General features: G+C 37.1%; 1 protein-coding gene across 8 annotated transcripts in view; it reads right to left on the reverse strand.

Moving 5' to 3' along the window:
• TCTN3 (tectonic family member 3) overlaps window positions 1-13,261 on the reverse strand; it is a 61,603-nt gene that overhangs the window by 1,197 nt on the left and 47,145 nt on the right. For 7 of the 8 annotated variants that reach the window (XM_034663025.1, XM_034663023.1, XM_034663022.1 and 4 more), the window contains one exon: window positions 3,086-5,362. The exons of the other annotated variant lie outside the window; for it this stretch is intronic. In XM_034663025.1, the coding sequence (XP_034518916.1) occupies window positions 5,126-5,362 (237 nt within the window). In that variant the 3' untranslated portion in view covers window positions 3,086-5,125. Of the gene's footprint in view, window positions 1-3,085; window positions 5,363-13,261 lie in introns of those variants that run through there. 8 annotated transcript variants of the gene reach the window in all.

A 13,261-nucleotide genomic window follows, 5' to 3' on the forward strand; every position in this document is an offset into this window, starting at 1 on the left:
ATGCTGCACTATAGTAGGTTAGGAAACAGATGAAGGGAGTTCTTTGAGGTGAACAATGAGAACGCTGAACAAGGGTTAAGTTGTCAGCTCTTTGGCTTTGAAGTCAGCTCGAGGATACAAAAGTAATAAAAGTGTTTTCCAGTAAGTTTCATCTGGTACTTCAGCTTTTAAAATTCTCACCATGAACTTAGAACAAATTAGGTAACCATGGGGATAGTCAAAGCCATTAGAGACAGGCCTTCTCCACTTGGAAAATGCTTTCCTAGTTCTTCTCTTAAACCACTCATCGCCTTAGGTAATTGCTTGTCTGCCTTTCCTGCTAGAATATAAGCTCTTGAGCATAGAAAAGTATGTTCCTGGCACATAATAGACACTCAGTAAATATTTGATAAATGAATGAATTTAATTCCTTTGGGTTTCGTTTTCTCAAATAAGAAATGGACTAATAACACTGATATTGTCTATTCCATAGGGTTAAGAGGAACAAATACAGAAATCCTTTACACTGTACATTTTCTACTTTATTTGTAATTGTTATTTGATTTTTATTACTATTTTACTATTAATATTCTACCCCACCAATGAGGAGAAAGGAGTGGGATATGTGACTATGGATTGGGAGAAACCAAATCCAGAAATATAAGCTAGTTTGCGCCTCTGCAGAAATAGAGGAAATAACTCAGCCATGGTATCCTTCCTGCATATGATTTTTTTAAATGATTTTTTTTTTATGGGAAGGATCTAATTTTTGTCTCAGCAAATGGAAATAGAGTTGGCCATGACTAGAAAGTCACATAGGAGTGGGCTATTTAGAACTGGACTATAGGAATACGGGATTGAAGACTACTTCTTTACATGCTACGGAGTATTGGTCTAAGTTACGTTAGTCTGGGGTTCTTTAATTATTGATAAACATTCAAATAAGGCAATTTACTAGGAGGAGTAACTTACAGTCTCTAAGAGCAAGAGGTAAAACCAAATCTCATGAGAGGTGGGTACAAGGCACTGGAAGTTGGGAACCAAAACTACCCTTCATCTCTGGGTGTCTTATTTACACTTCTCTCTGCACATCTGTTTCTTTTTTCCCCCCTTTCAAGGTAGGCTCTTCATCAATGAACACTTGGTGGAAAACGGCTTCCTCAGCCCTCAAATATCCATAGTTAGTGCCGGCCCCTGACTGACTTCTGTCTTGGTCCCAGTTCCAAAGTCCTAGGAGAGAAAGTCTTACTGGCCTAACTTGGTCCAGGACTCCACTTTTGGACTGGTGAGCTGTGGCTAGAAGAGGGAGGATCATGCAGGTAACATGAGCCTGGAAGCTGGGCCCACCTGTGGCAGAACTCTGAGTGATAGGAATTCTCAGAGAAAAGGCAGTAGGCTAGGCTGGGGGACATATCACATGAGTTGGCAATGATAGGACAGATGCTTAAATGAAATCCGTTTCAGCAGTACTATACAACATCACTTCGTAGTTTTGTAAACCAGGCTGCACATCAGAAGTACCAGGAAAGCCTTTTAAGCATACATATTCTTAGAACCTCCTTTTCCCACCAGTACATCAGAATCTCTAGGGGTAGGGCCCAGAAATCAGTATTTTTATGAACTACCCCAGAAGATTATGATGTGACTGGCATTTTGGAACCCCTGATTCAAAGACAGGCCCAGAATGCCAAATAAATACATCAATAGAAAAGGGAAGTTACTCATAAATATAGAACATTATTACATACACTAAACAGAGAGTTTCCTTTTGGAGAGGATATATTTTCTTCAAAATACAGTTTTATTTTCTCTGATTATAAAAATCAGAAATGCTTATTATTTTTTTTTTAAAAATCCCCATTTTGACATGTTAGCTTTCCAGACTTTGTTTGCCTAAGTATACATGTATAGCTTTTGTTTAAAAAAAAAAAATGATCAAGGGGCGCCTGGGTGGCACAGCGGTTAAGCGCCTGCCTTCGGCTCAGGGCGTGTTCCTGGTGTTCTGGGATCGAGCCCCACATCAGGCTCCTCCGCTATGAGCCTGCTTCTTCCTCTCCCACTCCCCCTGCTTGTGTTCCCTCTGTCGCTGGGTGTCTCTATCTCTGTCAAATAAATAAATAAAATCTTTAAAAAAAAATGAGATCAAGAATATATGCCCTACTTTGTAGTCTGTTTCGTTCACTTAAAAATAGATCATATTGTAATTAAGGTAAGCCTATTCAATTTTGAGTGGTTGTACAACATTGCAATCTATGGATATATTATATTTAATTCTCCACTGTTGGATATTTTTTCCTCCTTGATGATGTCCAATAGGTGGAATTATTGGGCCAAAGTTTAACATTTTTAAGGCTTTTGATACATATTATCAAATAGTTATCTGCCCTTCTCTCCAAGTTTCTACCAGTTTATAATTCTCCCAAAAGTTTTTGAGAGTACTTGTTTCTCCACACCTATAATGTCTGCCTGGGATTTCAATTTCATTCTATCCAAATTGTACATACCCCTTTACAATAAAACTTGTTCCTTAAATTGAATTCATGGTTACAATACAGACCTTTTGTGCAGTAAGACAAATAGCTGATAACCTATGTAGATAAAAGGGAGGGAACTAAGACGACTGCATTGTTCTATAGATGGTTTAAAAAATGTTTTGAAGGTCTATTACAAGGAGAGTGAATAGAGATAAACATAAAATCTTATCTAAGGTATATTAAGTACTCTTGTAATTGGAAACTGGGTTTACAAGCTAATTAAATTAGCAGCGAGGTAGAGAGGAAGAGAACACTTGAGGTATTCCTGTCTTAGAAGAACAGGTATGCTGATTTCTGGTGTCAGATCTGTAAGTACTACAGTTTACAAGGGCATGGTAGAGCATGAAATGCCACTGCACACCCCCTAGGATGGCTAAAATAAGAAAGACAATAACAGGTGTTGGCAAAGATGTGGAGAAATTGGAATACTCACACACTGCTGGTGGGATTTCCTCTTTGGAAAGTACTTCAGCAGTTTTTCAACAACTTAAACACAGAGTTATCATATTACCCAGAAATTTACTCATAGATATATACTCAAAATAAATAAAATCATAAGTCCACACACAAAATTGTACATGAATGTTCAAAGCAGTATTAATCACAACTTCCAAAAGGTAGGAACAACCCAAATGTCCATCAACTGATGAATAAATAAAATGTGGTTATTCACACACTGGAATATTATTCATCCATGCTACAACAGGAACCTTGAAAATATTATGCTAAGTGAAAGAAGCCAGGCACAAAAGGTCACATATTGTATGATTTCATTTATACGAGATGTCCAGAACAGGCAAATCTATATATAGAGAGAGAAAATAGATTAGTGACTGCTAGGAACCCAGGGAAAAGGGGAGATGGTAAGTGAATGCTGATCAGGATGGGCTTCCTTTGTAGCATGATGAAAACATTCTGGAACTGGTGGTGGTGGTTATGTAACTCTGAATATACTAAAAACCACTGAATTGTATACTTTGAAAGGGTGGCTTTTATGGTTTGTGGGTTATATTTAAATTTTTTTGGTAGAGGCATGGAATGGTTTCAAAGCACCTGGGCATGGGAATAAGAATGTGAATAAAGATATAGAGGGACCAGATTCTGAGGAATCTGTAGGCTGCTGGGAGTAGATTAGATGTCTCCTACCCCATGATATAGGGTGAATTGTCACATAAGTTTATTCCCCTTTAAGAAGCCCAGTCTGGAGACCCTAAATACTCTATTAGCTTTGTGGTCTGTTTTGGAACAGGCTTCTTCGGAGGCAGGGTTGCTGAATTACCATAAATATCTACACAACGGACTCTAGTGGGAACCATGCCATCAGCTTCCCAGGTCCCAACTCCCACTGTGCAGAATCTCCCTTGTAAAGAAGCACTTCACCCTGGTTTGGTAATAACTGCTATGAGAACCTTGCCACTTTCCTCCAAGGAGGCAGGTTACTTTCAGGGTACTTTCGAGTGGGGCAAAATGATAAACCCATCAGAGATGGCTTTTGTAATCAGCATTTTCTGCTCATGAAGTAGGATTTATTATAACTAAGTAAATGCTTTTTTAAAAGGCAATTCTAGATTCAGATCATTAATATGTTGAGGAAAAAAACAGACTATCTCCCAGTTCTCTCTGCCTTTCAAGTCCCCATATAATGAGCTCCCATGTTACTACCCCAAGGTAGTGCCTATTTTGCCCATTCAGTGTTTCTACTACAGTCACTTTAGGTTCCCAACCTTCTGGCTCCTAGTATCACCTTCACCCTTCCACGCTCCCTCCTAATCTTACTTATCCTGCTATGTTTAGCTCCAATCCCAGGAAAAGAACCCAAGTACTTTGATTTGAATGCTATTGTGCTATGTATGAAAGTTTTTTTTCCCCCTCTTTTTAAACCTAATGCACATAGATAATCATGAGGTGATCACATGTCAGCTTCTGTGCGCTGCTAGATTTAGTACAACAAAGCTCTCAATCAGTTTTATTTCTCCTCACCACAATGGAAGGAAGGAAAAATACAGAAATGAGCGGTAGGATCATTTGCTAGTAAAAATGGGGGACTGGGATTCCACATTCATTCTGGAAACTGACTAGAAAGAACTGCTCTCCTCACTCATGCCCGGGCAGAGTGTGGCCCAAAGGAGTAGGGAGGGGCAAGATGAAATCTATAGCCAGCAGTTTTCTGTTTCCAAAGGTCAGCTCCTTTCAAGTCCAGAGGGCATCTATTCCCAAGTTCATCCGGGGGACAGCAGGAGCACATTCCTTTTTATGCTGGGCCTAAGTGTGCCTGTGAGCAGATGGATAAGATCTTGCAAAACTTCCGACAGGCATAACACAACCTGAAGAGCTGGAGGAAGGGCTCTTTGTGTTCTTCCTAGCTTGAGAAGTAGAGAACCTAATGTGTACTTGGTGGTCTACAGAGTCCTAAGCAGAGAGCCATGACAAAGAAGGTATTTTTATTGTTTTTCAAAAATCCCTTCTTTCACATACGACATTACTTCAGTTAGGTCTTGTGTTATCTTAAATACTCTCCTCTGGTCACAAGCAGGTATGGACCTATGTAGCCAAGATAAGTAGGCTGTCTCAGAACTTCCCATAGGGAAAATTAAAATCTGATTCTTCTTGTTTCACTTGGTTTCTAGCTTGAGAACTCCAAGTACTATCAGACACAGGATAAGGATGGGAGAGGCTGGGCCTTTTTGAAAGTCTACTCCTCTGCTGAACACCACTTTGAAGGGAAAAAAGAAGTCAAATGGCAGTTTCCAGTCTATTCTAGGTTGGCCCCTTGGAGGTTCTGGCTTCTGGGTAATGTCCACAAAGGTCACAACAGTTGTCAAAGTTACTTCTGTTACTTGTTGGGAATCCTGCAGGAAGAAAGTCCATGACAGGTCAGTGCTTGGTACCCATTCACATAACTCTCTAACTTGACTCTTACTCTTACTTTTCCCGAAAAAAGACCAAAACCAAATTGCTCCAAGCAGGATATGCCTTTTTCTCAAATTGGTCCTATGTAGTTCTCATTCTGTGATACACTGGAAATGAATTTCTCAGCAGCAGTCCACGACACTAGAATTGTGAACAGTTACACCTACCTAAAGACTGAAAGTTGGACTCTAGCTTCCCCCAACTGGGGAGTTGGCCGGTATCAGAGAGGGCAGATGGGAAAACTGCTGCTGTTAACGTGCTTAGCAGCTTTACCTTATCAAGTCCCAGAAGCCTCCAGGCTCTGAAGCAGTACACATGTGCAAGTAGTAGTGGTAATTCTATTCCATCTTCAACTGCAGAAAATGTGAAACTTCACAGAAAAACAAAGAACTCCATCATGTAGATAAAAAGCCCATCAGATTCACAGAATCTTGGGGTTAGAAAAGATACTTTCAACCACCCACCAAATCAAATGAAACAGATGCTTGGGGAAGAAGGGACCTCATCAAGCTGACTCAAGTATCTGATCTAATAATATGCATAGCTTTTGGTAGATACAGTTGTAGCCTGATGACTGAAACAAGTTTATGTAAAATGAATTCCTTTTGTTCCGACTCTGTGCTTACCAATCAGACTTCTGATTATAATTTGACAGTAAATAACTATCTTGTTGAACCAGAAATGAGTATTTCTCCACTCACCTTTGTTTACCCTGATGCTACATTTTGTATGCTGTGGTCTTTGGCAATAATAAATACCATGCTCTGGGAACACAACTTTGCCTGGAATAACCTTTCTAGCTACCTAAAAAAATGGGTATGGGGCCAGTGCTATGAGAATACTGCATGTCATATTAACCCTCTGGAATCTTTTTTTTAAAACAGTGAAGTTCCTGAGGGACTTGGCACAGAAGTAATATAACTTCTGAGGCACTGAAAGAACCACATGCATTCCAGGACAGCCAGCTTAGGCTAAAGCTGAAAAGGAAACCTTGACTCCAGCCAGGCATGGAAGACTGGCTGAGACTAACCAGACAAAGAACATGGGGGGGACAGGATATAACATGGTGGCAGGCATAGGTATGGACAGAAAGTGGTTACTGAATGATAACCCCTTCAGTATGATCAGGCAACTACCCCCCTTCCCCACCTCAACAAGAGATTGGACAATTTAAATAAGAGAAATTCTGGATTTAGGGACGTTGGACATAAAGAAGGGCAGAATGATGTATGAAACTAAAAACAGGAAAATTATTCTGTATAAAGAAATCCCTTCCCTCATCTAGCTCCAAATGCTGACAGATGGTCTTATATCCATACCCATCAGTCAGGAATCAGGAGGGTCTTTTCCGGAGAAAATGATCAGTTTCAGCAACAAACAAAAAGATTCTGACATTTGGCAGTTCCATAACCCCAAAAGCAACTGCACCTAATTGCCCTACTGTGAAGGCCACCAGTCAGCAAGTCTCATTCATGAGCACAGAGCTTTCAATTAGCCAAACAGCTTACTCTTATGTTGGACAGACAGCTAGGGACTGCCAGATATATGGGGGGAGCTTCTCACTTTAAAGAGAAAAACTGTACCAAGTGAGCAGAATAAATAAGCCCAGAAGTAACAGACAAGGAAAGATAAAGATGAAAAGTTAAGATCTTTATTTTTTATTTTTTTAAAGTTTTATTTATTTAAGTAATCTCTATGCCCAAGGTGGGGCTTGAACTTATGACCCTGAGATCAAGAGTCATGAGCTCTTCTGACTGAGCCAGTCAGGTGCTCCAGATCTTTAAATATATATTAAAAAGGATATTATGAAATGAAATAGAAAATAAGAGCTCTTAGATTTTAAAAATGGATAGTCAGAAAAAAATCAATAAAAAGGTTAAAAAAGAAAGGTGAGGAACTCTTCTAGAAAGAACAAAAAGGTAAAGAGATAGACAATATGAGAGAAAAGAAAGAAAAATAGAGAACCAAGCAGTGACCCTGTAACAGATTAACAAGAATTACAAAAAGAACAGAGAAAATTGTATGTGTATGTGATTATTAAACAAATAATAACAGAAAATTCTCAGAGTTTTCAGAGCAAAAGATCCCCAAAATTGTTTGGTATAATGAGAAAAAGAAAGAAGAAAAAACCTACCTAAGGTATAATACTGTAGCAGCTTCAGATTACTAGGGGCAAAAGATCTTTTTTTTTTTTTTTTAAAGATTTTATTTATTTATTCGACAGAGATAGAGACAGCCAGCGAGAGAGGGAACACAAGCAGGGGGAGTGGGAGAGGAAGAAGCAGGCTCATAGCGGAGGAGCCTGATGTGGGGCTCGATCCCATAACGCCGGGATCACGCCCTGAGCCGAAGGCAGACGCTTAACCGCTATGCCACCCAGGTGCCCCAGGAGCAAAAGATCTTAAAATAGTGTCTGGACAGTAATGAGAACTAGAAGACAATGGAAGAATGCCTTCAAATGGTGAATGAAAATCATTTCCAATCTAGAATTCAATCTAGAATGTCTGGTCAAATGATCAATCATAATTGATATGATAATGACAATGATGATAGTTGAATAAAGCTATCCTTAAACATGTGAACTAAAGTAAAAATGTACTTTACATGTCCCTTCTTTTGAAAGAGGTTATTAGATTTTGAGCTCCATCAAAACAAGAGAGTCAACCAAGAAGGAAAAAGTAGTGTCTAGTAAACAGTGAATCTAACATGAGAAGCAAGAGGAATTCCTAGGATGACAGGAAAGTTCCAGAACAACTGGTGGGCAATATGTAGTTTATACTACACCAGCTAATGGAGGTTGCTATGAAGAAAATACATAGGAAAATGTAGAACTGATAATATCACATGGTAAGTTCAACTGTTTAGAAAACTGAATTGAGAGAAATTTTAGAGATGTTGGAGAGTGTGAGAAATCTTACACTTTAGCTCAAAGAAAACTAAAGAAATGAAATATGAGGTAATTATTAATTTCAGAAATAAAAAATTTCACATTTAATGACCTGGCTCAGCATATTTATATAATCATAATAATGAAACACTGAATATTGATTTAATAAAATATTTTGATGTAACTACATTGGGAGAGTGGTAGGAGGAGAAAAACAGAGCTAAACTCATCTAAAATAGGAAGTCAATAATAACATATAAATTCATGATTCAAGAGATAACTGTTCAGTATTGCTTAGAATCAAGGCAATAGGAGATATAGCATTTTATTTTTTGTTAAGAGATCCTCTTTTCCGGTATTTTTTTACTTTAAAAAACATACGTATGTATTATTTTGATAAATTATACAATTATTAATTTGATAAATTATACCATTATCTAGCATTAGTCACATCTGCAGGGGAACTCTGAAATATAAGGTAGGTTTCACAGTCCCAATAAGTTGTTTTGTCCCAACCCAAAGCAAGGGGGCTGGGCTTTTCTATTCCCACATCCTTCAGGCATTGGTTAAGGGCCATTTGGGAAGAGGTATATTTCCAGGCACTTTAGAGGCCAAGTGGGTTCTAGTAGGGTGAAGGCAGTCTTCCACAACAGACATAACAAAACAAAACAGTAAGGGGAAGAAAACTTCAAGCATACCCAACAAATTTAAAAAAAGGAGGTGAAAAACAGAAAGGTAACTGCAGAAAGTGAAATTACAGTTGGCAGTCAACAGGGTATCTATCATGTGTAAGATATAAAATAAATGAATGAAATGCTCAAACTAAAAACTTATCTATTATCCTTGACTCATTCTCGCTCAACTTCCATATCCTAGCTGTCAAGTCCTATCTGTGACACCCCTAAATCTCCTGAACTCTGTCTACTTCCTGCAGCCCTCACAGCCCCCACCTGGGCCCAGGCTATCAGTATCTCCCGATGATTTCTGTAACAGTGTTCTAAATTTTACTTCAGTATTGCCCTACACCTTCCATAAAGACAGGGATGATGTCTATCCTGTTTACCATGCATCGTATCTAGAGCACCCACCATAGTACTTGGCACAAAATAGGCACTCAATAAAGATTTTTTTTTTTGGACAAATGAGTAGAGGTATTTTTGGAGATAGGGCACTAATACAAAGTGGCAAGAGATAATAAAACACAAAGAAGAAAGTATGCCACAGCTATTTTTTAAAAAATATTTTACTTATTTGAGAGAGAGCAGAGGGGAGGGGCAGAGGGAGAAGCAGACTCCCCACTGAGCGGGGAACCCAATGTGGGACTTGTTCCCAGGAGCCTGGGATCATGACCTGAGCCTAAGGCAGATGCTTAACCCACTGGGCCACCCAGGCGCCCTGCCATAGCTATTTAATAGTCAGCAATTATAGCTCACTTTGACCCCTTATTCTCCCCATAACACTGTAATTAGGATCCCTAAAGATTGTGCTTCCTTCCTTCCTTCATGTATTTATTTATAAATTAGTATTTCAAATGAAATGCTTTTTCTTCATATATTAAGAATATTGCCTCCATAACTGTGTAGAGGTTTGGAACAAATACAGTCTAGCAGCCAGTCCATAATTAAAAGGAACCTGAATGCGCTTGCCAGGTCACTGGCTAATACTGAATGTTACTGACCCATTTTAGAATTTGTATTTTAGTACCACATGAAGAACAAGGTTTTTAAGTTCAGTGTGTTTAAGTTCAGTTAAGTTTAAGTTCATCCCTGGCTTTAAGACTCAAGTTTTTCTATTTGCATTTTAAAAGTTATGTATAAGCAAAATTAAAGAATTCACTCTTCAGTGAATGTGTAGCAAGAAGACTGGGAAAAAAAAAAAAAACCCAACCCTCAAAATCTGGCATCTCATTTCTTGTATCAAAACAAACAAAAGACACATAGCCAAGTCAGCACATTTCTTTTACTGTGGATCCTGTTCTGTGATGTATGGTTGATTTAATTTATTTCTACCTTAAACTATAATATTTTATGATGTTTACTTCCGAAATTACTACCAATAATTCTGTTTTAACACTTCGTGAGGTTTGTTTCAATCCAGCTTACATGCACCAAAATCCTTTGTCCCCAAATATGATTTATTTTGTAACAACATGAAAAGTCTGGATTCGATTTTGTTTGACTTTGGTTATAAGAAATACACCTAATATATTACTATATTACATCTTTATAATCACAAATTTTAAAACATTATATGTTAATTATCTACGTCAAATCATTACAAATGAAAAGAAAAAACTATCATTATTAGAGGAAGATCCATGGATACCATCTCTTAGATTTATGTTTCTGTAGCTGCACATTTCATGAACTAGAACTATGAACTAAAACAATTCATCTTTGCTCAAGTATATAACTCATAACTGAGCACTGAGAGCTCTATTCTACATATAAGAACTTTGTTAGATACAGGTATTGCAAATATTTCCCCCTAATCAGTGGCCTTCATTTTCATTTTCCCTCTGTATTTTTAACTTTTTATTGAGGTATAATTCATATACATTAACATGTATACATCTTTAGTGCTCAGTTCAATGAGTTTTGACAATTGCATATACTATATAGACAGCACCCAAAACAAGATCTGGAATATATCATCATTTCAGAGGGTCCTTTGTGCTTTTTTCCATTCTATTCCCTCTCCCAGAAGCAACCACTTTCTGATTTTTATCACTAAAGATTAATTTTTGCCTATTCTTAAACTTCGTATAAATGGAATCTTAAAGTATTATTTGTGTGTGTGTGTTTAGATTCTTTCACTCAAGACAAATGTTTTTGAGACTCATCAATACTGTTTTGTGTATCAGTAATTCAGTGTTATATTGTGAGAATTCCATTATGTGAATATACCACAATTTACCCATTGTCCTGATGATGGATGTTTGGGTTGTTTCCAGTTTTGTGCTATTATGAATAAGGCTGCTATGAACATTCTTTACAGGTCTTGTTTTGGATATATGTTTCAATTTCCTTTGGGTAAATACTCAGGAGTAAAATTGCTGGGTCACAGGGAAGATGAATATTGTAAAAGACTAAATGGTTGTACCATTTTTCTTCCCCATTAGCAATGTATGAAAATTGAGATTTCATGTTATCAGTCTTTTTATTTTAGTTATTCTAATAAATATTCTATTGAATTACCTAATGAGTGGTATCTCATGGCTTTGATTTGCATATCCCTGATGACTAAAGACTTTGAACACCTTTGCACATTTATTGGCCATTTGTTTATCTCCTTTTGTATAGTTATCTGCTCAAATCTTTCCATTTTCAGTTTGTTTGTTTATTTTTGGGTCCTTGCATTATTTATTTGTAGGCATTCTTTTTATATTTTAGATATTAATATTTTGTCACATAATGCATTTAAAAGTATTTTCTCACAAACTATATACTGCACTTTCATTTTCATAGAGGTGTCTTGATTAGCAGATATTTTAAATTTTGATAAAGACCAATTTATCAAATTTTTAGTTTTTTTTTTATCTAAGAAATATTTACCTACTTCAAATTTGCAAAGATATTCTCCTATGTTTCTTTTAAAACCCTTGTGACTCTGGGTTTCATATATAGGTTTATGATGCAAACATAAGTACTTTTTGTGTATGGAGTCAATTCATTTTTTCCCCCAATATTTGCCCAGTAGTTCCAGTTTTATCCAGTTGTTTTAGCACCAACTGTTTTTTAAAAAGTCCTTTTTCTCATTGAATTGATTTGTGGATCTATCTTTGGACTCTATTTTGTCTCATTGGTCTATTTGTCTACCCTTATACCAGTACCACACTGTCTGAGATTTAGAGTATATCCTAAAATCAACAGAGTAAGTCCTCTAACTTTGTTCTTCTTTTTCAAAATTATTTTGGTTAGTCTAAGTCCTTTGCATTTTCATGTAAATCTTAGAATCAGGCTGTCAATTTCCACAAAAATGCCTGCTAGGATTTTCTGGGGTTTGCATTCATTCTATAGATCCATTTGGGAACAGATACCTTAATGTTGTGTCTTCTCCATGAACATGGTATATCACTTCATTTCTTTAGGTCTCCTGGAATTTCTCTCCGTAATGTTTTATAGTGAACAGGCCTTTTGCTCTTTTGCTAAATTGGTTCCTAACTATTTTATGTTTTTTCATGCTATTGTAAATGAAACTGAATAAATTCATCTTTATTTTATTTTATTTTTTTAAAGATTTTATTTATTTATGTGACAGAGACAGCCAGTGAGAGAGGGAACACAAGCAGGGGGAGTGGGAGAGGAAGAAGCAGGCTCCCAGTGGAGGAGCCCAATGTGGGACTCGATCCCGAAACGCCGGGATCACGCCCTGAGCCGAAGACAGATGCTTAACGAATGCGCTACCCAGGCGCCCCTAAATTCATCTTTAAAGTAACATCTAGTTATTTCTAGTGACCTTAAGAAAGTTTATTACAAAAGCAGTAAATTATAATGTAAAAAGTTAAGACTATTGGTAAGTAAAACTGAGAAATAAAAACAACATATTTCCACCTGTAAGAATACCATTATTAATATTTATATCTTGGGGCGCCTGGGTCTTTATGATCTTTATGAAGTTAGCTGATACCTGATACTGACACTACGACTTTAGGAGAACTAATGATTTAAATAAAGTGAAATTAAGGAGAATGATAATTTCTGGGGAAAAAAACCTCAAATTCTTTATGTACAGTAGTCTGCTAGATAATGTACACATTATTTCTCCATATTTTCTTAGGGCCAAACATATATTTGAGGGAGAAGACAATGAAAAATTATAAATTCCCTCAGTATTTTAAAGATGTCAATGAAATTATCAAGATTTTTAAATGAGTCAAAGAGAACAACTATGTTAAAGAATAAATGTGGTTAAACATCATGTATCATGGAGATATCTCAAGCAGTTATAC

Source organism: Ailuropoda melanoleuca, chromosome 6 (assembly GCF_002007445.2).
Source record: "Ailuropoda melanoleuca isolate Jingjing chromosome 6, ASM200744v2, whole genome shotgun sequence".
Taxonomy (NCBI): domain Eukaryota; kingdom Metazoa; phylum Chordata; class Mammalia; order Carnivora; family Ursidae; genus Ailuropoda; species Ailuropoda melanoleuca.